This window comes from Podarcis pityusensis (genome assembly GCF_964106645.2).
Source record: "Podarcis pityusensis genome assembly, chromosome: 5".
Lineage (NCBI taxonomy): Eukaryota > Metazoa > Chordata > Lepidosauria > Squamata > Lacertidae > Podarcis > Podarcis pityusensis.
The window spans coordinates 42151775-42178432 of NC_138032.1; the positions used below are offsets into that span (position 1 = coordinate 42151775).

The window sequence follows — 26658 nt, forward strand, 5'->3', positions numbered from 1 at the left end:
TGTCGCAATGGTTTTGCGGCTCCCAGGTTTTTTTCCTTCGGAAACGGGTCCAAGTGGCTCTTTTTGTCTTAAAGGTTGCAGACCCCTGCACTAGACAGTCCTGACCCCAAACCAACCTATAAGGAGAGCAAGTATGCGTATTATTTTAGTCACATGTTGTTTTTAAAGAATGGCAGCTGTACGAGTGCCACAGAACAAAACCAATGTATGAATCTGATGGGAACTGATAGTCGCTTAATAACTAGATGTGGATGCTGGTTCACACAAAATCTTGTATGCTGCTTTGGAGAAACTGGTAAGTACTGGTATTGAGGCATGCTTTCTCTGGCAGTGAAGGGAGAACAAAGCCGCCAGGGCTAGTGGCTATAATGGTCTCATCCTCTACGAATTTGTCTAATCCTCTTCCAAAGTCATTCACGTTGGTGGCCATCACTACCTTTGCCTTTGAATAACAGTGGGGATTTGGGATTCATTGTTGTTCCTATTTTTATTATGCATTCTGTATTCTTTATATTTATGTTGTGAACCGCCCTGAGACCTGCAGGTATAGGGCAGTATACAAATAATAATAATGAAGATTTTGATGATGTAAATTGTCCTGAGATCTACAGATTATAGTAATAATAGTATTAAATAGTAATGCAGAAGACCACATGTGTAAATGTTCAGAGGCAGTGCTGTACACATGTCATGTGAACTGCTGAGCACTTCTGTCCATGCTTGAACTTCCATCAAGCAGATTGTCCAAGTGGATCTTCCACACGGGTTCTGCTTTTTTCATTTCCCTTGCCCTCCCCTCTCTCCTTTGTGCTTTGCAGGTGGCCAATTAGCACTTGCACACAGAGAGCGTGCATCCTTTTTAAAAACAGAAAGACCACTGTAGCAATAAGATAAGCTTAAGACGTGTTAGTGGTACCATTTTTCAACGTATTCGTCTGGTGTGTTGTCTCAAAAACCTCTTGACTAGATGTGGCCAGAGAGCTTGGATCAGAAGGTCAAGCTAGATCTTACAAGGGGAGCCTGGGGGCTCCCAACCCACATTTCCCTCCCCTTGCTAAGGGCACAAGTGGTGCACAAACTTCGCTCCCTGGCCCTTTTCTGTGCAAATGCCTCTGTGCAGGCAGTGTGTTTTTCTCCCCTTTCCAGCCAGGCTGTGAAAAGGGAAACAAGACCAGCTGAAGGTAAGAAGGAAAGAAAAAGGCCTGGAACGGAGAAGTACAGGAGGAAATAGGCAGCCATTCCTCTCATCTGCAGAGGGTTCACCACATGTTGCATCAGCCCCCCATTTTTGTTATAGTGGCCACTATGTAGTTCACAGAATCACATAACTGTAAGTTGGAAGGGACCCTGAGGGCCATCTAGTCCATCCCCCTCCCTGCAATGCAGGAATCCTGTCCACAGCTATCCCTGGGCGGGCTTGAACCACCAACCTTCTGGTTAACAGCCACATTACTCCAGGCAACTTCTAGTTCCACATTAAAATTTGGATTTCACTTGAGTTTCCGGTTCCTAGGGAGACAGGAAGGTGCCTTATACTGAGACAGACCATTGGTCTACTTCACTTAGCCTTGTCTACACTGACAGGCTCTCCACGGCTTCAGGGAGTAATCCCTCCCAGCCCCACTTAGGGTTAATCCTGCGACCTTCCGCATGAAGGCAATTGCTCTACCACTGAGCGACAGCCTTTCCTACCTGGTTTGCCTCATGCAAATTGCCCATTGCCCTTCTGGAGATGCTCAGGCATTGCATTGCAAAGGTCAGCCTGACAACCTCTTCCTTCAAAAGCAAATCCAGCTTACCAAGTTCAGAAGGCCGGTTCTTTAAGTCGTTTGACGCTTGCAGAAAGCGAAGGCACCCAAAGCAAGTTCCCAGCTGAAATCAGGCTCCAGGCTAGTTGGAAAAGGCTTTATTGATAAATTACACTGATACCTATACATACAAACCATCTTCCCCCGTATCGCACCTTATCTGGTTGAGGGGCTGCCCATAAAACCAGGATGAGCAGCAGCTGCCTCGCTGGGCTCATCCCATGAAATTGTGCAAAGAGGGCCAACCGCAGCATTACTCAAGGTCTCATTCAGTGGCCTGGAAATGGGGAGCCAGAACCGGCAGGGTCTTCTGACCCACGTAGTGCAGCCCTGGGCCCAGCCTGGTCCCTCGTGTCAGGGACGCTTTGGTCTCCAGCTTCTCAGTGCCCAAACGACAAGAGCTGTGCCCAGGAGACAGCGTCCACAATCCGTCATATAGGCTCAAGCGCAGGCAGCTCAGCCCGGACTGGAGCTGAGCAAGGGGGGGGGGAGGCATGTGTTTCGGTGCCAGCCGAGCCCAGAGCCTGGATAATTTGGGAAGAGGGGGGAGGTCCGATCCTTGTGGTTCTGGGAAGTTTAAAAAAATTGGCCCCAAAGGGCCCCGAGAGACAAACCACGGGGATAAACCACTTTCAATGTTGCCCATCTGCGCTGTCAACTCAGTCTGCTGCCTCTTGCAGCGAGTGCGTTTGTGCAATTTCTCAGGGGCCACTGGGGAACCTTCTGGCTCTGGTTCCGAGGGCGCCACCTGCTGGCCCCCCTCCAGGCGCAAGAGCAGCCTCCTGCAATCTCAGTCCCTGGGTTGAAGGCCGGGCGCCGCACCACCCCCCTCCAGCTCAGTTCCTCGGTGCAGGCGGCTGGTTGATGATGACTTGGATGACAAAGTCCTTCTGGATCTTGGTCTCCTGCAGGCGGCTCCTGTCCGTCAGGAGCTTGCCCGAGAAAAACCAGCGCTGCCAGGCGGGCTCCAGTCCTTCCTGGGCGTACAGCTGCTTCTTCAGCTGCCCGATAGTGTCTGTCATGCTGGCGCTCAGGCGCAGGTCCTTGCCCGTGGAGAGGCGGACTTTGAGGGGGAATTCGCGCCGGGTGTTGGGCGTTGGCTCGGGGGGCTCCACGCCCTCCTCCTCGCTCCGCTCCATGATCAGGTTGACAGGGGGGGCCAGGCAGTAGACTGGAAGCTGGTAGCGGTTACCCAGTTCGTCATAGCACTCGGTGAGGGAGCCTGCAGGAGAAAGAAAGCGCCAGCAGGGGGCGTGAGAGGCTTACAGGGGGGAACGGAACCCAGTCTCTTCCCCTCGGTTCTAAACCAAACTAAATGTAAGCTTTCCATTTTCTCTCCTTATTTAATTTATTTATATTTCCTTTTTTTCCTCTCCAATGAGCTCAAGGTGGTGTACATGGTTCTCCACCTCCTCATTCAATCTGCACAGCAACCCTGTGAGGTAGGCTAGGCTGAGAGAAGTGACTGGCCCAAGCTCACTCAGTGAGTTCATGGTCAAGCGGGGATTTGAACCCTGGTCTCCCAGGTCCTAGTCCAACTCTCTAACCAAACAACCTTGCCCAGCCACCTATCACACCCCAGCTGCCAGTGAGCTGCCAGCAAGTTACTGAGCCCAATTCAAGATATGAGTGCTGGTGTACAAAGCCCTAAATGGCTTGGGAACCAAGTATTTAAAGGCGCATCTCCCGCAACATTAAGCACCCCAGGCCCTATGATTGGCAGGTGAGGCCCTGTAAGTCATACTAACTCTGGCTGCTGCCCAGTTGGTATTTTGACCCATGGCAGGGCCTTCTTGTTCGTGGCTCCCCATTTGTAGAACGCCCCTCCAGGATTAAGTGAATCTGTCTCCCTCATTATTGGCTTTCAGGAGAAATTTACAACTTCCCTGTTTAATTAATAATAATAATAATAATAATAATAATAATTTATTATTTATACCCCAGCCACTCTGGGCAGCTTCCAACAAAATATTAAAATACAATAGTCTGTTAAACATTAAAAGCTTCCCTAAACAGGGCTGCCTTCAGATGTCTTCTAAAAGTCTGGTAGTTGTTTTTCTCTTTGACATCTGGTAGGAGGGTGTTTCACAGGGCAGGTGCCACTATACAGGCATTTGATGGGTACTGGACATGAAAACATTGAAAATAGTAGCTGTGAGGGTATGTGACTGCTTTTAAATGTGTTTAGACAGTTTTAAATTGTTTCAAAAAGTTGTACATGTTTTTTTTCCTGTTTTTAAGATTGTATTGTTTTAACATTTTGATGTTTGCCCCTTTGGGAGGAAGAGTAGGATACAATGTTAATAAATAAACAAATAAATAAATGCTTCATCCATACGGAGACTAACACAGGGTAACAAGGATGAAGTTGGCACTTTTCCTCTTTCCTCCTGAAGGTGAAGTGGCAGGTACAGTGCAAAGCTGTCTCAGTTTGTTCAGGTCTTGGGAGAATGTTGTCCTTATTCCAGGAACAAATGCGTACAGAAGGGATAAAAGGAGCTCAAGAATCCTGGAAGTACCAGCTCTGAGGACACTTCATATATTTTGTGGCAGTAAACACATTTCTCACAGTGGAGACAAGTAGCAGGGAGGCATGGCCAATTATTACTTCCGTGTGTGTCTAACCTGCATAATATGCATGGTGAGAAACACACATTTGCTGCTATCTTGGGCTTGCATGTGCACATGTGTGCTTGTACTGTGGCAGGCAGGCAAGGGGTTCAAACAGGGATTTCAGGCCCTAAAGACAGGGATGGGAGAATCTCTGGCCCTGCAGCTCCCAGCTCCTATCAGCCCAGCCAACATGGCCAACAGCCATGCAAGGATTATAGGATTGCAGTCCAACAAACCTGGAGAGGAGCACCGATTGCCTATTCCATCTTTATGATTTTTGCCTGGATAGAACTTCCCATTTTACACTCACAGCACAGGGCATGATTTCTACCTCTGGCAAGAGATAAGGCAGAAAGAACTAGCCCTGTGTCATTTCTTCTCTTGCCCCCTTCCCACCCCGCATCACATACCGTGGGGCAAGGTCACTCCAGCACCGTCAATAATGGCCTGCGCTAGCCCGTGGTCATTCGCCTCCACTGCATAGGCAGCAGCCTTGAGCGCATCCCAGATCTCCTTGCGGCCCTCGAAGGCCGGTGCCGTGTCCCAGAACTCGTCCCGTTTGCTCCGCAGCTGCCCATCGGTCATGGGGTAGTCGCTCTTCCACTTGGGACGGTCTTTCTTCAAAGGTTCATTGCGACCTGCAGAGGGAGAGGGAGGCTTCAAATGGGGGGGGGGGGGTCCCAAAGCAAGTGATTCACCCTAGCCAGACCCTTTCCTCTGCCAGCCATTGCCCCGCCCTTTTCACAGCCTAGCACGAGTCACGTAGCCACTGGCAGAGCTTTTCCTGCACGGCCACCGCCCTGACCGGAGCCTTAGGGAGTTTGTCACCCCAGGCAGTATTTATAGCACGGGGAATTAGCCAGAGAATAAGCCAGGGAGCTGGAGTCTGGTGAGTTGCAAGGCTGGCAAAGGATGAGCTACAGCAAGGCAGGGGCTCCTCTGAGAAAAGTTCAGTTCATTGGGGTTCTCTTCCTAATTGTGGCATGGATTCTTGAGTGTCTTATTCAAGTTCTGCTCCTTTACCAGATGCAGGATCCATGAGGCACCCCAAAACAAAGCCAGCAGGTGCATATCTGCCGACAAACACCCCTATACCTCCCTTCTAAAGGAAACTCGTTTTTATTAACAGTGTTTTAAAAGGGGGACATTTCAATACTTCCCATGTCTATCCTCAATCTCCCACTCCGAACAGACACATTTCCTCTGTTTTTATCTCTGCACAAAATCTTGCATTCTCCATCTTAGCTTTGTTTTGGCCTTCCAAATATTTTCTAAATGTGTCATCCAAAAACTGTGCACGCAACCAAGTTGAGGAACAGTTAATACAAAGCAGGGAGCCTCACAATTTGAGTGGAAAGCTGTCTCGGGAAATAATAACTCAGCATTAAACAGAGAAGGCTATGAAACGTTTTCTTTTAATTGAGTATAGAACTGGAGGGGGCTAAAAGCCCCATGGAGGAGAGGACAAACTTTCTTTTTGCTCTCGATACACGGCAGATCTGTGCCGAGAACACAAACTGATGAAATTTAATAGGATACTGTTAGAAGGATGCTGGAAAGAAGCTATATGACTTTAGTAGAAATATTATAAAGAATTAAGTATGAATAGATTGACATTGGGTAAAGGTGTAAATTTAAGGCTAAATTGTGTTAAGATAAATTATGGAACTAAATTTGAGAAAGAGGGAAAGGACTTGCTGGAATAATTAATTGAACTAGAATACAAAAAAGGAGGTGTGAGGAAGTCGAGGAAATAAGCAAATGAAAGATAAGGATATGAAAATATGGGGTTCTTTTTATTTTTGTTTGTTCTTTTTTGGGTTTTTTAAATGCTTTTGTTTTTTGTTTTTTTCCCTTTTTTGTATTGTTGATGTTTTGTATTACTGTGTTTATTTTTGTTTTTGAGGTTTTGTAATTGTTTATTGCTTGTATTTTTCTTTTGTTCCTCTTTTCTTTTCTTTGTAATGTTTAAACTTTAATAAATATCTTATAAAAAAAAAAGAAATTTAATAGGATACATACGGAGCATAACACAGGAAAGATTGCAAGAATGTACATCTATAAAGAAGAGAGAACCTGCCGAAGCAGCACTGTGTGGATAGTCTTGGTGTGTGTGTGTGTACAGAATAACAAGCATGAGCCACCTTTTGAGATGATTTGGCACAAAAAGCTAATGCCGTGTGAGATATTAACAAACATATCCAAGCTCAGGAAGGTCATAACTGTTGCTCTGCAAAATAATACGGGGATTGCAACCTACTATTGGGGATAATGATGTGGCAAGCAATACCAACATTACGAGCCTAATTACTGGGCTAGATGTGAAATTGTCAGGAATGTTCTGGGCTACACAGGAAGGTGTTTGCTACACCCCTTGGAGCATGTTCCAAGAGGCAGGCACATCCCTTCCTCAGCTCATTTTCTGGAACAGTCCATCTTGCAGGCTTCCCACAGGCATCTGTTTGGCCACTGTGAAAACAGGATGCTAGACTACAAGAGCCATTGGTCTGATCCGGAAGGCTCATCTTATGTCCCCAAACTCCAACCCCCAGGGACCACTTCGAAATTGCTGAGGGTCACGGCACAGCACTTAAATTATTATTTTCGCCCGTTGCAGCAAATGTGCTGTGCTAGATGCTGTATGGTTTTTATTTCTTCTTTTGGGTTGTATTCAATACTAGTCCTACTCACAGCAGACACACTGAAGTTAATGGACATGACTAACTTAGGTTCATTCGTTTCAGTGGCTCAACTTTGAGTAAGACTTAGTTGAATGCAACCCTCTAGCCCAAATTCAATTAACCTGGTGTGCTAGCGGAAGCCAACGCAAACGATCCCACGAGCAGGATGGGGTATTCCTTCCTCCTTCCACAGGCCCCCTGCACCTCCCCTAAATCTGCTCTGGAGAATCGGAGAAAGGAGGAAGACAGGGAAGATTATCCAGAAATGGTTGCACTGATGGAGGATAACAGTGCAATGTTGAAGGTTAATCTCTTATACGTAGCATTTTATTGTACAGTTGACTCTCAATTTATGCAGGGGTTACATTCTGGGGGATAGTGCATAAAGCCAAAATTGTGTATAGTCAAAACAACATTTTAAAACCATAAAAAGTACAGCGCAGCATTCTCCCTGCACCTCTCTTCCAAGGCAGCTACAGACTCTCCCTGCACCTCTGAAAGGCTCTCCCAAGGTGTGTGCAATGGGAGGTGGGGTTGCCAAAGGTCCCCCCCCCCACTCTGCCGCCCCCCTGCCTTTTGGGAGTCAACCAGTTAAAGCTGGGATCGCACAAGTTAAATGCACGTGAGTTGCGAGTCGACAGTGTTTCAATTAGAATTCCACAGAATTCAAAAGATAATGCAATAAAACAGTGATTCCCAGTTGGTGGTTCATAACCCGCCCATGGGATCCATGGCACCATGCACATAACAAAAACTACCATAGAGATATCAACATTTTTAAAAGTAGGGGGTCCGTGGCTTGGCTTTTGAAATACAGGGGGCCTGCAGTACTTAGCTAATTGGGAACCACTGCAATAAAAAAGCAAGAACATACAATTAAAAACCAATGCCAATGTTTTATGGGATGGGTGGGCCAGCTCCTGTCTCCAGCCCAAATCCACAGACACACCGTGAGCTCCCTGAATGAAGCTTGTGGACCATGGCCCCCTGTTTGGGAATCCCCTGCTCTACAGACTTCCACAGCTCTCATGAGCAGAGGCACATAGCCCAAGGGTGGGTCTACACAGAAACCACAAATAAGAATACTACATTGGAGACTCAAGATATAACTGGCGCTCTGCAAAACAACCCAGTGAATGTCACCCGCCACTGAGTATAATGATGGGGCCAAGGAGCACTAACATTAAGAGTGTAATTAGTGGGGGGAGAGATGGAATTGTGAGTCATGTTCTCTGCTCCAGAGTATGAGGGGAATATAGAGAGAACCTTTGAAAATGCCAAGTCACATGACAATCTCTCACATGGCAGTGCATTCAGACAAAGTCCCCAACTCAAGTGTGCCTCAGAGTGTGGATAATGATGATGATGATGATATTTGCACCCACCTTTTTGGCTACAGTTGCCACAGTGGCTCACAAGTACAATCCCATTCTAAAGCTGTCTGATTTAACCATTCAAATAAATGGGCACATGAGAGAATGGAGTGGGGCAGGACAGGAGGGTGAGAAAAGGAGAGGGGAATAGTTTAAAAAATGCAGAATTTTAAAATGCTGATTTTTATTTTTAAGTCAGTGTGGTGTAGTGGTTAGAGCAGCCTTTCTCAAACTTAGTTCACTGGATGTTGTTGGACTACAACTCCCATCATTCCTAGCCAGCATGGCCAGTGCTCAGGGATGATAGGAGTTGTGGTACAAGAACATCCGGGGACCCAAGGTTGAGAAAGGCTGGGCTAGAGTGTCAGACTAAGACTTGGGAGATCTGGGTCCAGATCCCCACTTGGCCAGGAAGCTCACTGGGTAACTTTGAGCCAGTCACTGCCTCTCTGCTTAACCTACCTCACAGGGCTGTTGTGGAGATTAACTGAGGAGGGGGAGAACCTTAAGCTCCTTGGAGGAAAAAGTGGGTTATAAAAGCTTTAATTGGGAAGATGTTAATCCAGGAGCAGTAACTATATAACCTTTAGAAGACATCTGAAGGCAGCCTTGTATAGCGAAGCTGTTTAAGGTTTAATGTCTTACCTTGTTTTTATACATATTTTGGAAGCCACCCAGAGTGGCTGGGGCAGCCCAGTCAGGTGGGCAGGGTACAAACAAACAAAAACAAGACAATACTAAGCTGTATAGACCATTTGTCTGACTGAGTGCAAGACAGTATCCTATGTTCCTCATGCCTGCAAGAGTGAGTATCAGAGTTTCCCAAACTTGGGGCGCAAGCTGTTTTGGACTACAACTCCCATCATCCCTGACCACTGGTCCTGGTAGCGAGGGATGATGGGAGTTGTAGTCCCAAACAGCTGGAGACCAAAGTTTATGGATGACAAATAAGACCAGGGGGTCAAAGGCTGAGCACAATACAAGATCCAACTGAGCAGGCCTGCCTTGCCATGTCTTTAGGAATCTTACACTCATGGGTGAACAGTCAGACGTCATGTCCATAATGGGTCCCAAGGAGCAGCAGGAATAGGATCTTAGATACAACCAGAGGGCAGCCCTGAGCAAGGTCTCCTGAGGTTTTCTTTGGCACAGGACCTCAGATGAGCTGCAGCTCAAGTTGCAGAGCCCATGCTTTTCCTGCAGGAGGTCCCAGGTTCAGCCCCTGGCATCTGCAGGAAGGGCTGGAAAACATTCCTTGTCAAAGGGCCAAACTGCATGTGATGCCAAATGTATCGCTTGGAAACACTTTGTGGTGGTTGTTTTTTTTTTTTTTAAAGCAGGCACAAGGAGGCCTGATTTTATCAGGACTGTAAAGTGCAAGAAGGCTCCTTCCCTCCCCACATTCCCAACGAACCCCCCCCTCCCAACCATTGGTTGTTACTAGGCTAACAACAGTGGGGTGTGGGGGTGTGTGAACTGGGTTCAACCTCCTCACCCCTTGCACTGTGGTCCTGATGAAAACTAGGGCCCTGCACCAATATTAAATAAACAACAGCAACACCCCTGACACGATTCCAAGCGACACATTCAGTGCCATGTGCAGTTTGGCTCTCAAATCCTGGAGAGTCGCTGCTAATCAGCCTCTGTAATTCTGAGCCAGATGGACCAAAGGTTTGATTTCACTGCAAGGCTTCCTCTGCTTCCCAAGCAGCCCCTCAGAATGCTGCTGCTTGCTGTAGACTTTGGTGTCCTTTTCACTGTAGATTTCAGCCTCCTTGCCATGTTCAGTCTGGAGAAAGTGGGGGGAGAGGGGGAGATGTGCGGGAAGCAAGCACTCTGATCCAGCCCAACCCCACGAGATGCGGTGACTGGAATATCTGCCGCCAGGATGTAATTAACCAGCCACAATCTCTAGGGGTACTAGAGATGGCCAGGAAGAGATTGATTGGGGTAAGTAGCTGCAGTTTAATGGGAGCAGTGAGAAAGAGCAGTGCTTCAGTACCATTTGCAGAAATAAAACCTGTACGGAGAGTTTGCTAGCCAATGACAACCTTGGAACAGGTCAGAAAGTCACACACACTGCTGGGGGAAATGGCTGCCCTTGAATCCCAGAACGGACAGCTAGCCACTAGCCTGGCTCCCAAGGAACAGGGAGCGAAATATAGAGCCATTCCCCTTCTTAGGAGCCTGTAATTCTCATGCAATATTCATAAGACCACTAAATAGCTGGGAAAGTAAAAGCTACCCCCTCCCATCCTGGGTAAAAGTGCCACGTTAGCAGTTTCCAAAGGGAGCAAGTCCTGCATGGATCCCATTGGGACAAAGTCAAATACTGACTCTCTGCTGCCATCTCATTCCCAGCTGACTTCTCCCACCCACCACAAAAGCACCACAGCACAGAATCTGTAACCACTAGGTTACCAGGAAGTAGGTTTTATGGAGCAGCTGCTCATGGGTTGTGGGGTCACTATCTGCAGCAGAAGAGATCATAGAGACTAATTGTTTTGGAAAAATCAATGCAATATTGTTTGACTCTTATCTCGCAACAACCTCTCCTTGGTACTTGGGAGGAAAGACGAACAATGAGGGCTGTGTATATTTCTGCACCAAGGAGGTTCAAATTCGGTGACCTGAATAAATTATGGAAATCATGCAAAATATGCACGTATTTTGCTTTTTGTGTGTGCACATACTGTCTTCTGCTTCCAAGATTGAAACGTTCAAATGAGTTGATCTGGGGAATGGTCAGACGCAAGGGAGATAGGAACAACACACCCAAGGGAAGACCCAAACACCTTCCTGTCCCTGTTCCCCACACCCGCCCCTGAAGCTGGAAGTCTTGCACAGGGTCCTCTGGCGTCGAGGAATTCGCCCAACACTGCCCACGTGTCCCAGCTTTTGTTCACAGCCGTAACAGCAACAGATGTGTGGTTTTAACAGGAAAACGGAGAATTTATGGGTGCCAAATTCTGTGACGGATTCCATGAGTGCAAGCAAGATGAAATCATAGGCACACAGAGTAAACATCGTTTTCCAGACAATAATTCTTACCCTGCCCCCAATGCTGTTGTGGCCCTTTCATTCCCCAGGAAAATGTCCTCCAGATTCAAGGGGCGCGCAGAGGGGAGGCCTCCCCACACCACTCGCCCCTCATGCATTTCACAGAGGTGCATTGCTCAGCGCTCTCTGTGGAGGAAGCAGAAGGCCAGCTTCCTGAGCTGACCCTGCCCAGGCTGGCTCTGCAAGGGGATTTAGCTTCAAGTCAGCTGTATAAGAAGCTTGTGCTGCAGGTTTAAGTCTAATTAGGGTGGGTAGATGAAGAGAAAAGCCAGGGGCAAGACATGTTCTCAGAAAGAGAGAACAAAGCTGGAAAAAGCAAGAGACAAGTCAAGTCCCAAACTTGGGTGGCCCTTCCCTTGTCCCCAAACATGGTCATTGCATCATTGAGGATGGCGCCACCAATACCTTACAGGTGGTAGCAACCTTTTATGGCTGCCCCGGATAGGAAGGGGGAGTTGCCATCATGACTAAGGGACCAGGATACTTTGGTTAGAGGTCCTTTACCTGCAGAGGAGGAGGAGGAGGAGGGGCACCTGAGGCCGGCCTGGCAATAGGGTTCCCACATTTACACAGTCAAAAGGAGCTGTGGCTTATTTGCATATGAACTATTGTAGTTGCGCCATTTTAATACGCAAATTGCTTTTTAAATGGCCTGGTGCCTGGCATTAAAGCTGAATTAAAACAAAAACCTGGGCAGATGGCAAGTAAAAACAGGTCAGGCCTGTTTAAAATGAGTTATGTGGCATCTTTAGCAGACAACGTCTGCAATGAAGGATGGGGGAGCTAGCAAGGCCCCCTGCTGGAGCTTATTGAACCCCAAGGGCAAACAGTTTCCTTTATGCACCTTGCAATACAGGAGCAAAGGGAAATAACTTCTACTTGCGCCGCAAAATCAGAACTTATTTTGGCCACCTGCTTTCCACAGCAAGCCGCTGGCATTACCAGGCCATAGGTAGAGTCTCCTGGCTTCTCCCAGCCCCCAGCTAAGTTAAGCTTCTCAAGGAGATTACCAGTAGCTTGGGAACAATTAGCTCAGTAGTAGGCAGAGGAAGAGGCAGGCAGCAGCCACCTCCATAGACAAGAGACACCATTCCTTTGGCTCCAGGCAACTCAGCACACAGAGGAAATGGTCTTTGACTGAAGAGGTACAAAGGCTGCTTTCAGAGCAGGCTTGGTCCCCATTGGACAACCCTGAGACAGCTTCTAGGTCTACCTGCCAATCAGGCACTGATCAGAGCAACTCTGGCCATTCCGCCTGCTACTTTAAAAGACAGAAGGCAGTGAGAGTGTGCAGCTATGGTCCCTCTGCCCAGGAAGCACTGTCACTGCCTGGCACAGGCTCTCTTGCTTTCTCTCAGCTCTTAAAGTGATAGGCAGCTTTGTGGTCCCTATCGGAAGGAGCTTCAAGATTAAGAAAGGTTGGGTCTGCCCTTCTCTGGTTCAGAGAAGGAGCTAGGAGACATCCAGTTTACTTCCAAACCCAGGACCCCTGCTTTGTCTTTCATGAAGTCGGTGCTCAGCTCAAGAACCAGGCAGAAGGTGCACAGGAATCCATCTCAAACAACTGTTTTCAGCCTCTCAATCCATGATGAGAAAGCAGAGAGGGAAGTAGTGAGCAGCAACCACTACCAACCTCAGGTAGCAAGCCCAAAGCTGCTGCTATTTAATGACACTGCCACCAAAGTCCAGCCAGTTCAGCCACAGGTTCTAGACACCTTACCCTGCTGCAAGATGTTCCTTTTGTGTTGTGTAGATTTTTGCTCCCCCAAAATCCCACAATAACTCAATGCGGACCACTCATTCCTGACACTGCAGTTGTGTGTGGAAGGTGGTGTGAAATCTCCTTCCTCCTTTCCCCAAGTACCAGATTTGATGAGTCTGGGGAGAAAATATCCTGCCTGGGGTGTCTCCTCCTAGAAGGCACAAGGACACAGGAAACGGCTGCCTTATTCAGTGTCACACTACTGGACCATCAAGCTAAGCATTGTCTGCTGGCTGTCCAGGGTTTCAGACAGAGAACAAACCCGGCCCTGTGTGGAGATGCCAGGGAATGGGATTTTCTAACATGCAAAAGAAGTGCTCTACCACTGAGTCATGGCTGTTGCAGCAACACTACAGAGAGGAGTATATCCAAAGCCTTATTGTATCAGGTTACGGATCCGGCCAGCCAAATATTTCATCACCATTTCCAGCAGAAGTGCAAGTGCATAGGCACTACCCTCAACTTCTTGGGAACCTAGAGACTCTCAGGAAAAAGCCTCGTCCCATCTGTGCCAGCAGCCATTTATTGGTTTTCTTTAATGAAATATTTAGGTCCTTTTCAAACCCAGGTGAAAAGACAACAAGATCTGCCTACCCCCCCCCCACATTACCTAACTTCCACTTGCAATCAGCCCTGTGGAGGCAACTATTATTATCTCATAATCATAATCATAAGAGCTGGGAGGCATCCGAGGAGATCAACAGACAACAGGTATAAAAAACATGCTAAGGAATCGTCACTCTGCAGAACCTGTTGTACTGCAAAACTAACCACATTTTTTAAGACTAGGGATGCTGCTAGGCCCAGCCAGCACTCGTGCAGTGTGGAAGGATCAAGTTTGCCAAGCTGATAACTGAAATTGCCAGCAGTGGGTCAGATTCTCTCTGTCTGTGCCCTGTAACAAGCTTCGATTCTTCGATTCCCCACAGCGGAGCCTGCTTGTCTATCACTATCAAGTCTCAAAGGAACTGGGGCTCCTTCACCAAGGCAGAAGGGCACTGACTGCACACACACACACACACACACACACACACACACACACACGGCCTTCGCACCAACTCCTGATCGGGTGTTTTCAGATAAGTGACACATTATCACATGTTGACCTGAGTCTGCACCCCCCCCCAAACTTCCCTCTCCCCAGCTTAAGTGGGGATGGGCTGCCTCCCACTCCCCAGCTGTCTCCCTCTTCAGAGAACAATGGGCTGAGCTCCCCTCCTGCTCTGCCAAGCCTAACCTTAAACGCCCCCCCATCTCCACTTCAATATACTTTCTTCTTTATTCCCCAGAAACACAATCTCTAGCTCTACCGTCAGGAGCTCACCTGTACAGGCAGCACATGCACTGTGTTTGCAACATGCCAGAAGGGAATCAGGCAAGATCTCTAATCTGCCATGTTTTAAACTCAGCACCCTCAAGCCTGACAGTCCTGCTTTATACCTAGAGCACCCCGGACTTATGTTTGCACCTGGCCCAGTCATTTCTGCAGCAAACAAGACCAAAATTACGGAGATAATTATACGCTACAAAGAAAACATGTTGATTTCTGGGTTACTTGGGGGTATGATATTAAAATGGTTCATCCTGTTAGTGCAAAACAAATGATGGCATGTCTAACGTTACTCAGATTATGGGAGGGTGTGATCCCAAAGGCTGTGTGAAGGAGGGAGCCAAATGTAAAACGTATACAGTACATGACAGTCTTTAGGACTGTCTTAGGAAGCAATGGACTCTTAATCATTAGACAAAGGAATCAGAAGGCAGGTTCAGTAGCTGACTACAGAAGCAAGGTGTTCCTCTGTGGGTGAGGGGAAGCCAGGTTTCAAGTTGCTAGACTGGTTTTACTATGGCATTTAAAAAATGATTTCAGCTACCTTTTTGAGACAGGAAGGAACAGCTCATGACTTGATAAAGTGACTCTCCTACGCTAGCCTCACAAAGAAGAATTAAAACATTTGATCGTATATCAAGACAACCATTATATTAGATTTATGGAATCCCTGTGTGAAATGGCACACAGGAAAGAGATAAGCTACACTAAGTTCATGCTGGGGACATGGACACCCACACCACACCCACCCACCCACCCACCCACCCAGGCTGTTTTAAAAGTCTTTCTTCCTCTGTGCAGGTGAATCAAGAAACAAGTGTCCCTGGGAAGAAATGAATGTTTGTGGTCTGCTGGACTAAGGATCTCGGGTCAGAAAATATTTAAATAGTCATGTACCTGCTATTGTAACCATAAAATGCACACAACTGAGGCAGACTCTTACCAAATATGTAGGCAACAGCCACAAAAAGGACTATTTGCTGCTTTTGCTACAATATAGACTGACCTGACTACCCCTCTGAAACTGAGCATTGGCAATGTGGGATACAAATCTCACTCTAAATCAGGCAAGCTGAAAAAAGAAGGAACCATGTAGCCAGTCTGAAAAAACATAAGACAACTTATGGTGGTCTTTCTGCCATTGCCTCTCCTGAGTCGCGTGGCATCTGCTTCAATGTAGGAATATGTGGTTCTTAATTCCTTTGGAAACCAAGTACCCAGAAGCAAAACAGAGCAAACTATTAAAGGGAATGTATACATGCTGGATCCAACTGAAATATCTGAATCAGGAAGGTGGCAGCACAGAATAGGAACCAGCTGTTTAACACCAAGGCCACAAAGATGTGGGCAGGACAGGGAGTAAGGAGAGGACAGGCAAGGCTGAGCTCAGGATTTATGCTCAACCCAGTGGGCCATTATCATGCAACATGCTCTCTACTGCTTCAGGGTGTACCATATATCATTGCCAAAACCCTCAAAGCCAATGTTAGGATCCCTTGTGGATGCCACTGGCAGAACCTAAGAAACTCTCGTTTCCTGGTGCTTGTGGTGATGGTTACTAGCTGAAAATCTTTAAAAGGGGTGTTAATAAATTCATGGCTTCTCACAGTTTACCAGTCGTGATGGCTGCTTGCTACACCAGGATATAGTGCTTCTGGTTCCTCTGAACACCAGTTGCAGGGAAACAACAGTGGGAAAGGACTACAGTGGTACCTCGGGTTACATACGCTTCAGGTTACAGACTCCGCTAACCCAAAAATAGTACCTCAGGTTAAGAACTTTGCTTCAGGATGAGAACAGAAATCGTGCTCCGGTGGCCCGGCGGCAGCAGGAGGCCTCATTAGCTAAAGTGGTGCTTCAGGTTAATAACAGTTTCAGGTTAAGAACAGACCTCCGGAATGAATTAAGTACTTAACCCGAGGTACCACTGTATTGTTCTCAAGTTCTTGTGGGATTCCTTCCCATAAGCATCTGGTTGGCCAGTGTGGGAAACAGGAAGCTGGGCTAAAGATGCCTTAGGTCTGACTTAGCAGGGCTCTTATTAGGTCCTTATGAAGGTAGAGACTGCATGTGATAACACACATTGAACATTAATCCTCCTGCCATTCTTAAGCCAGCGATATTCCTGAGCTGAAAATATTCATAACAGCAATGGTTTCCATATAGCACGCTACTGTTTTCAAAATGCTTCATGTGTGCCCTCACACAAGGAAACAAGAGAGCAATTCCTGCACCAAAAGCAGAAGGCAGGGAGAAAGCCCAATGGACTTGAAGACTGGTGTGCAGCCAGCAATCAGTAACAGTCTGTTAAGCCCCGGTGAAGAGGTTTCACAGAGAAACGCGGAGAGGGAGGGATGATTTAGGAGCCTCATAAAACCACATGTGGCTAATATGGAAATGAGTTGGGTATGAAAGAGTTCCTGCCAGGACAAGGCAGAGAACCAGGAACAGAAGATGACGACTAAGCCTCAGGATCCCGAACATCTCTCCCTACAAGTCAAGTGTTGTCTGTTTTGTGTGAATGCAGTAAATCGCAACTCCTCAACTGCCCAGCATTGGGATTCTGCCGGTGGGCAGGCACTGCTCCTTAGCAACACACATTAATAAGCACCCTGACAGGAACAGAGGAGGCTGGAATACTGCACATCCAGAAGTCATTTGGGGACAACACAGCATAAACGTAGCATCTGTGGTCACAGAAAGGGATACACATAGGGCATAAGCATTTTGTTTTTTGTGTTGCTGGAAGCAAGATGCTCCCATGCACTGTGTTAACACAGCTCCGTCGTTTCTTGCCTGGACATGCCCTTCAGACACAGCTGTGCCCACTCTCTTTCTTCCCTTCTGCCCCGCATGAGCCCTTGGATGACAAATTGCCTGTGCACAAAAGAGGCATTCTGCAAGAAAACAGAAGGGATCAGCATTTTCTGAAGGGAACCACCACCAGGATTGGTAAATGAATGATGCATTAGCCAAGGACAGTCCTGCCCACTGAATTATGTTACATGGTGCTGGAAAATGTCAGAGCTGGCTGCGGGATCATCCAAGATTTTTCTTTCTTTAATGAGGCCATCCAGAACTTTTTGTTTAGAGAAAGGTAAGTGGGAGGTGACATGGAATTATGCACAGTGTGGAGAAGGTGGATGGAGAAAAGATTTTTCGCCCTCTCTCACAACACTAGAACTCATTGGCATACAATTAATATTGAAAGATTCAGGACAGAAAGAACTCATTTTCGCAGGAGGCAGTGATGGTCACCAACTTGGATGGTTTTAAAAGAGGATTAGACAAATTCATGGAGGAGACGGTAAATTGATGATGACTACTATCTACAGTAACTAGGGACGCGGGTGGCGCTGTGGTGTAAACCACTAAGCCCTGGGCTTGCCGATCGGAAGGTCGGCGGTTCGAATCCCCGCGACGAGGTAAGCTCCCGTTGTTCGGTCCCTGCTCCTGGCAACCTAGCAGTTTGAAAGCACGTCAAAGTGCAAGTAGATAAATAGGTACAGCTCCAACTGGAAGGTAAACGGCGCTTCCATGCGCTGCTCTTGTTTCCCCAGAAGCAGCTTAGTCATGCTGCCCACATGACCCGGAAGCTGTCTGCTGACAAACGCCAGCTCCCTTGGCCAGTAAAGTGAGATGAGCCCCACAACCCGAGAGTCGTTCACGACTGGACTTAATTGTCAGGGGTCCCTTTACCTTTACCTTTTTTAGCCACAGTAACTATGTAGCACCTCCTTTGCCAGAAGCAGTAAGTCTCTGAATACCAGTTGTTGGGGACTGCAGGTGGGGAGGGTGCTGGTGTGCTCAGGTCTTGCTAGTGTGTTTCCCACAGTGATCTGTTTGACCACTGTGAGAACAGGGCGCTGGATGGACTGTTGGCCTGATCTAGCAGGCTCTTCTTATGTTCTTATGAGCCATGCTGGGTTATGTCGCAAAGGGCATTTCTTTCCCTGAGAACTGTATTCTGGTTTCGACTGGACAAAGCTAGAGTGGTCTCCCAGCACCAGCCTTCAAAATTGATTCCAGGGCCCAAACAGTAGAAGAAATAAAGAAGTCTGCTGAAAAAGCCACATTAACTGAAGTCATGTTGGCATTGCTCTTCCTTGTGCACTCTAGGGAAGCGCCACATGGTGCAGAAGAGGGGGGGGGTTACGAATACAATGAACAGGCAGTGGCGCGCCAGCCTGTCAGCAAATAAGGACCCCAGCTTTGTGAGTCAGCTAGGCTAACCAAACGGAGCTCAGGATATGGCCCCAAAACAGTTGAGCAGACAGGAGAATTCTACCGGGTGCAGTTTCTCTCAGCTCTGCAATGTGACAAGCTGTAGCCATCAAAATTTCCTCCTCTACACAACTATTAAAGGTGCAGAAATCCTGTCCTATTTTGATCTGGTCAACACAGAATGGGCTCAGCTGCAGGCAATCTTGTCTTTCACCAACACTGAGGATGCAGCAGGACAGGAATGAATCTCAAGGCAGGGGGCATTGCAATAAGATACCCTGAATCTGCCCCTTTAAATTGACAGCCTGTGCACATCTGTTCCCTGCCGGTTCTGAAGGCCACTGGCGATGCCACACCCTCAAGCAGCAGTAAGTGTAAACTTAGGCTCCCAGGTGTGAATTCCTGCCTAAGCTGCTCTGCAGGGAGGCATCTGGGCAACACCTTCTGAGCTAAGCAAACAATCAGGCCTGGGAGCTGGGTGCTGGGCACAGATTAAAACCTGTCAGAGGAACTGTTGCATGCAAGGTAACAGGACTAGCTTACTGAAAACCTGAACCATGCAAAGAAGAAAGAGGGTGGGAGACGCATAGTTTCCAACCTTGCAAGATGTTCTTGTAGTAACAGAGACAGACAGGTGGGACTTCCACTAAATAACCAGGGGGTTAAAATCTGACCTGTGGGACACAAAGATAACCAGGATCATGGGCCTGCACCCATCCTTCAACTGAACCAGGCAATAAATCCAAACCAAAGCTCAATCCAAAACAGGGAATTTAATGACACAAATGAAAAAGGGCAGAAGGCAGACAGTAATCTAGAATACCTGCTTACCCAGGGGCTGGGCCCTATCAGAACACAATGGTCAGCTCACACTATGTTGGTACCACTATCATAATTTCAGCCAGTTCGGAAAAATTTCCAGTCTACTAGTCTTACCCCAGCAGGGCTGGTAGGGTCGTTACAGTGCCATTTATTCTAAAATACTGTACCACCATAGCATAGTTCAGTACAGGCATCCCCCTCATTTATGTGTGGGTTACGTTCTGGGCCCTCATGTGCATAAGTGAAATCGCATAAAGTGGGGAGCACCCTCTAAACAACCTCTCTGCCACTCTTTCTTCAATTCATACCAGAAATATCCACAACTAGAATTGAAGCTCTGGGACCGGCAGGAGGCTGGAGGACATGCGGGAAAGCTGCTGCTGCTGCGCTACTCCACACATCAGCTGTTAGGTGGGGAGGTTGAGCAGTGTAAACAAAGCGCCACTGCACCTCCAGTCTCTTTGGGGCTTCCTCCGCCTTCACTGTCGTCCTTTTCAGGCTCCAGGGAGGGTATCCTCCTGAGCCACGAGGACTCTCCAGCTCTCCCACCATTTCCAAGTTTGAATTGAACGATTTAATTATTTCCCGGCACCACACGTATATGCGGTTGCACGCGAGTCAATCACATGTACAGTGGTACCTCAGGTTAAGTACTTAATATGTTCCAGAGGTCCGTTCTTAACCTGAAACTGTTCTTAACCTGAAGCACCACTTTAGCTAATGGGGCCTCCTGCTGCTGCCGTGCCGCTGGAGCACGATTTCTGTTCTCATCCTGAAGCAAAGTTCTTAACCTGAAGCACTATTTCCGGGTTAGTGGAGTCTGTAACCTGAAGCGTATGTAACCTGAAGCGTATGTAACCTGACGTACCACTGTATTTAACATTCTAGCTTTCCCTTACCTTAGAAACCACAAGTCCCTCTTTCTCAAAAGCCCCAGGATGGCTCAACAGATCTCACTCAGCACCCACATGGTATCACGTGAAAGACCATCCCGCCACAGAAGAGCAGTTTGGTCTCACGTAGGACGCTTGCAGTCCACAGAACCCAACAGATTCCAAGGCCTCGGCAAACAATCAAGCCAGGCAAGCCTCATTGTGACATCAGAGTAGGTAAGCCAACAGCTGCCAAGGTAGGTATGACCTCCTGGATTGCACAGGTCAACTCCCTGCCTGCCTACAGCATCAAAGCAAATCAGTCAATAACATCGACAGAGGCAGGGCAAGCAGGGACCAGCAAAAAGAAAGAGACTCAACAGCAATACGCTTGTGTTGACAGAAGGAAGAATTCTTATCAAGGAAGGTGGTGGTGGTGGTGGTCTCTTCAAGCAGGGATTACACCTGGTGGCCTATAAGCCCACCTCTCCTCCAGCCCTATGATTCTCTGAACTCTCTCCCTCTTCATATGATATCCAACCCCCCTGCTTGTTCTTTATGGATCAGCTGCAGTCAGCCTCCTCTTTGGGAAGGTGTAACTTACAAGTGTTGCTCTCAGCCCACTTATCCAGCCCTCCCCATTTCCTGTTTCCCTTTCTCTGCCTCCTACAAAACAGTAATTATTGCAGGGAGCAACACGCAGGCAGTTGCAATCCGTGGCTGCATGAGCAGAGCAAAGCCATGAGTCAGTCCTGCAGTCCCTTGGTGGGGCCAGTTTCTGATTATGATAGGGTGTATTCAGAGAAAGAAGCATGCCAGGCAACTGCACATTGCACAACACCCAAACCAGCTGATGAGTTTCTTCCAGGATAGGTTCACACGCTACACTTGCGTGGCATATGTAGGAATCATTTCAGTGACGTCATGTGCATGCATGGGCAAACTGAATGTGTAAATTGGTAACATATGGGTCTGACTCATCAAAAGACCTGTGACAACCAGAATTCCCAAACCATCATGGGATTTCATAGGCCTATCAGTAAAGCAGGTCCATGTGTTAGCAATTTATATATTATGTTTACCCATGCATGCAGACACAAGAAACAACCCTGAAGCTGCAAGAACATAGTGTCCAAAACAGCCTGAGCCTCAGAGAGTTGGGATAGGGTAACTTAAGTATCATTCCACCCAGCCCATTGTTGGGATGAAGTGCAGTGACTTATAGTAACGGACCCATAATTTAGGACCGGAAGCCAAGATAATAGCCTTTAAGTTGACACTATGTCATAATTGGAGGCAAAAAGTCATTCTTGTGCTGGAGTTCAGCAATGGTATCAGTGCTCCAAATTATTTTCATAGTTCCATGGGATCTGCAATGCCCTTAACCCAATCAGGGCTTTTTCCTTTTATTTTTCCCTAGTGAAAGAAGAGTCTGTCTGTAAGAGCTTCCCTTTGTTGGTCTCTAAGCTTCTGGTGCAACTCACACCCCCAAATATTTTTAAAGTCCACACTTGCTTAGTCCAGAACTCAGCAGATCCCATCAGCCAAAACGCTTGCATTGCACTTGACTGCACAGTTTCCAGTTCACACTCTTGGATGAGTAGATCAGGGACATGTTTTTGCTGTTTCTTGAAGACTCAGCTCAGCTCACACTGCCTGCGTTTGCAAAATGCCAGCAATACATCACCACGAGTGCCAGCCCAACTTTTCATAAGCACTTAAGGTAAACACCACCACAAAGCCTCAGAGCCGCTCAAGATTTCTGCGGCAGGGAGATAGCCTGCTCCCTAACGAACACAATTTTATGCATTTTCACTTCAAAGCAAGTCCCAATGTGTGCTCAATATGGATTACTCCCTGGTAAGAGTGGGTAGGACTGCAGCCCAACAAAAGCAGGAGTCTGACATGCTTGCAAAAACAGTTAAACAAAAGGACTAAATGCATTAGGGTAAACTTTATTCTTTTTGAGTAGTGTATCCTTTCCCAGAAGATCCTGCTTCTTGGTGCCAGCTCCCTGCTGTATAAGATATTAGACTAACAAAATCTTAAATCCTTTTCCCAGCATGGAACTAAGTATTAAGTCAAGGCACTGCTCCATCAAGTTCACTATTATCTACACTTACTGTCAGATGTTCTCCATGATTTCATGCAGAGGGCTTTCCCAGCTCTTTGTGGAGATAGCAGGGATTGATCCTGGGACCTTCTACATGCCAAACATGAGCTCTACAAGGAAGCTAGTGTTTCCTGTTTCTCACAACCCAGCCCAACAGCAATAGAAATTCCAGCCAGTGCTCCCCACAAGCAAAAGCTAGGCATTCCTGCCCAGAGCGATTTGCCAAGAAAGACTTACAAACTGTGCCAAGTGTTTACTTTTGGTTTTAAAGTACATGCTCAGGTCTTCCAAAAAATAAATTCCAGAAGTGTAGTTGGAAGCATTTAGGTCAGTAGCACCAATATATATATATATATATATATATATATATATATATATTTAAAGTGCCATGGCACTTTCAAGACTAGTTTATTGTGCTTTCATAGACAACAGCTTCCTATACCCGAGGCATGAAGTGAGCACTTCAAGTATCATATAAAGCAGGGTGTCAAGTATAAACCTTCGTGCCACACAGTGAAATAGCCACTATGGTGCCAAAGCATTTCAGGGTTTCTGCCAAGGAGTCCTATTAGCCCAATCTCTATTAGAGTGGGTAAAGTTCTCCAGCGGGAACATGCAGAGATGCATACCCTGTTCAGACCACCATGGACTATAGATCAGAGCAGACAGTGTGTGCTGCTGGTGGGGTTCGGTCTTGATGTATGTGCAGGGCTCAGCAAAGTTAAATCCAGTCTCACGGCATCGTGGAGGGACACCTCAGGACACAATTCTTTGTGAAATCAGAGTAGCAACTGCAGAGTGGCTGCCTGGGAGCCCCTAAACAACACCTCCCAAAATACCCATTTATAGGAAGCATGTGAGGAGGTGTCACCTATCACTTTGGCAGTGCAAGGGCATGGTTTTAATCAGGGCTCTAGCACCACCAATAATCTGCAAGTTTATGAAAAACCATAATCAACCTGAAGCAGCCGTACACAGAGACTGTACCTTAGATGCTCTCATGTCCACAAAGGCCTCTCTCTTGCTGAGAAGTCGACTGTTCTGTCTCCAGAAACCCTGCATCAATGTGTGTGTGCACCACCGCAGATGCCAAATACAGCTGATGAGCTTGTTGAGTTAAAGCAGTTTCTGCTATTGATCCAACTAATGCAGCTCCAGCAGAGTGAGGCTGATCTGAGCCGTCTGGGGTGGGAACCAATTGTGCTCTTGACTGACCTGGACTAAGAAAAGTCAGGGCAGGTCTTGCGCACATGGGCACACACCACACTGGGTCACATGCACAGACTCTGGCAGCAAAGCCTAAGCTAGCTCAATTCTTATCATTTTGCAGGAGACTTAGCAGGGAGGGCCCTTGAACCTGGAAATGGACATGAATTTCCACACCTAGGATCAGAGAAGACTGCAATCTCTCTAGCAGCAAATGTGGCCTTAGCACAAGCTGTGAAGGTATCTGTCCTGGAGCCCACACATGGACCAGAGTACCTGATGATGGTTTGCAGGACAAGTTTCCAATCAAGCAGCAAGGGCAAAGGAAATGTTCTTGCTAGGACCTAGCCACACATCTATGCACACTGTATCATTTGGATTTTATATTGCTCTTTTATTTTTGTATGGCTTACAATGCATCTTATTACGATTTGTGCACTACTTGTTTCCGCAACAACACATAAAGCTGCATAAAAGTGCTTTTAGTAAATCTGCAATAATAAATAAAATTACTCTGATTTGAAACCTGAGGTGGCAGCCCACTGACCTCAGAGCAGCCCCAAGCCCAAACTTGTACTTCTGAGCCAGTGGGGAAACAGTAGTTTGCACTTCCAACCCATCTGGTGAGACGGGCCGGACTGGCTCTTACATAAATCCGGTAGGCGAGTTTCTGGGACATCCCACACACTCTTCCTAAACACGGAGTTAAGGGATCAGTAGAAACCCAAATTGCTCCAGGGAGCCTTACTCCACCAATACATTTACTAACACACATCCCACACGCTTCCCCGAGGAAGCACAGACCGCCCAGTAGATCCAGGCCATTTAAAAATCCTCCCAAACCGAATCTTCCCGTCGCTAACAGGAGGGGAAGCACATAGACTACCGTCCGCTCCGCTATGCCCTCATCTGGGCCCAATCCTGAAAGATCCGATGCCCACTCAAGACAATCACAGAGTGGCACCCTATTCCCAGTCTTGGCAGTGGTCTCGGTGCCCGATTATGGTGGGAGTTGGGAGTGGGGGATCTGAGACAAGTTAATTCTCCAGCAAAGAGCCCCCAGGGGAGTGTCTGCAAGGGCCCAACCCCGGTTGTGTTTCCAGCGGCCCAGATTCCCTTGCCCGTTCCGGCTGCCACGGCACGGAGAGGGTGCCTGACCGGCGGCGCTCACCTGCTCTCTTGCGCGGGTGCCCCGGGGTGGTCGGCCGCTCTCGGTGTTGCCTCCCCACGCAGCTGCCCATGGCGACAACCCCAGGCTGCGATTGCGATGGATCTACCCGCCTGAGCCCGGCTCCGGGCTCTGCCGCTCCGCATGGAGCCGGATCCCCAATCCGCCCTCCGGACGAGCACGCAAACTTTGTGCGGCGCGGCTGCCGCCTCCGCCTCTCTCCAGACGGGGCTTTGGAGTCTTGCGGAACGGGAGGCGCCGATTAAGGTCTGCTGCCCTCTCAGGTTGGATCCAGCCCAGGCCGGCCCAGCGGCTCCAATGCCTGCCTCCGCCGTCGCCGCCGCCGCTGCAGCCGCTACTCCGCGAAGAGCTGGGGATCTGAGCCGGGGAGGATCCCCCGGCCCTGGGAGACACTTCGCGCTCCTCCTCCTTCTCCAGGTGAGCACGTGACTCGGCGGCAGGAGCCCGGCCTCCACTCCGCCCTCTCTCTGCCAGCCCCAGGAAGAGGATCGTCCGTGACCCGGGCTACCACTCTGCAGGGGGCGGGGGCGGGAGAAAGCGAGCAGGGCCAGCGCCCCCGACAGCGGGAGCAGCGGGAGCCGGCCTGGGCTCGTAGCGGGCGGCTGCTAGCCGTCGCCCCCCCCCCCGCTCACTTGCTCCTCAGTCGTCTCCTAAACTCTCACGAGGCGCGACCTCCAGGCCCAATTTAGGGCAGCCAGATTTGTAATGTTTTATTTTGAAATCTTTTAAGATAATATTTTAGTTTTCTGTTAATTACGTTGCTTTGACTGTATACTCTATCTTTGACTTTCTTCAGATTGTTTTATTGATGCTTTAATAGTCTGTAAACCACTTTGAGATTTTTCTTTAAAATATAAAGCGGTATAGAAATGAAATTAATAATAATAATAATTTGCAAAGGCTGGCTTTTTATATGCCAACAAATGCCAGAGCAGTTGGACGACCCTGCTGGGGTTGGCATTCCAAAGTCCTGTTACCTTGCAGAGGAGCCGGCTTGCCCAGCAATAATCTGTAGCAGGCAATGTTATTGTTGTACTGAATGGGAGTTGGATTTAGCAATACTGACATGGCAGTCTACCCTATGGGCAGTGGAATGGCCTCGACTTTGCCCTGGGTGCATAGGACTCCCTTTCAAAACATGAAAGGGAGCCACCTTCCTTCCTCCCAATCCCTCGGTTTTTTGTTTTTGTTTTTAAAAAGACCTGCCTTTTTCATGAAGCTTTTCAACCCTCAGCCCTCAATTTACTATGATGGGGCTGGGGAAATACTTTGGTCAAGGGTGCGCCTTTACTTTTATTACTCTGTAAAGCAGCGTGTTATATCGATGTACATATTAACGATAATTTAGTACAGTATTAGTTGAACAATTTAGGTAGCTACAGCCTGGCGTGGGAGGGGTTCTGTGTATCTGCTTTTGAGGAGTGATGATGGAACTAATGCTCTCTTAGACCTGTCAGTCTTAGGCCTTGATTATCACTGGGAAGCCAGCTTAGTGCGGCAGAGGTGTCCACTGGGAAAGCTGACCATGGTTACATAATAATGCTGGATGCTATGAAGAGAGGACTTGGCAAGTTCAGGATTTTGTTCTGATCTCTGGTGTCAATT

At 47.8% G+C, this 26658-nt stretch overlaps 1 protein-coding gene across 2 annotated transcripts; it reads right to left on the reverse strand.

Annotated features, from left to right (window-relative positions):
* Positions 1-1891: 1891 nt before the first annotated feature.
* On the reverse strand, positions 1892-25433 carry UBTD1 (ubiquitin domain containing 1). Of its 2 annotated transcripts, none has more exons than XM_081007581.1 (3): positions 25036-25433; positions 4832-5059; positions 1892-3030 (listed from the first exon to the last, which is right to left on the reverse strand). In XM_081007581.1, exons 1-3 carry the CDS (start codon positions 25103-25105, stop codon positions 2645-2647), a joined length of 684 nt encoding a protein of 227 aa, XP_080863707.1. In that variant the 5' UTR covers positions 25106-25433; the 3' UTR covers positions 1892-2644. The 2 variants fall into 2 exon arrangements, with proteins under 2 accessions (XP_080863707.1, XP_080863708.1); XM_081007582.1 differs by lacking the exon at positions 25036-25433 and adding an exon at positions 20573-20721.
* Positions 25434-26658: the final 1225 nt, after the last annotated feature.

Coding starts and splice junctions, on each gene's coding strand:
- UBTD1 (XM_081007581.1), bottom strand. CDS start 25,105: ATGGGCAGCTGCGTGGGGAGGCAACACCGAGAGCGGCCGACCACCCCG. Junction 5,060..25,035: donor GCACCCGCGCAAGAGAGCAG/GTGAGCGCCGCC, acceptor CTCCCTCTGCAG/GTCGCAATGAACCTTTGAAG. Junction 3,031..4,831: donor TGGAGTGACCTTGCCCCACG/GTATGTGATGCG, acceptor TTTCTCCTGCAG/GCTCCCTCACCGAGTGCTAT.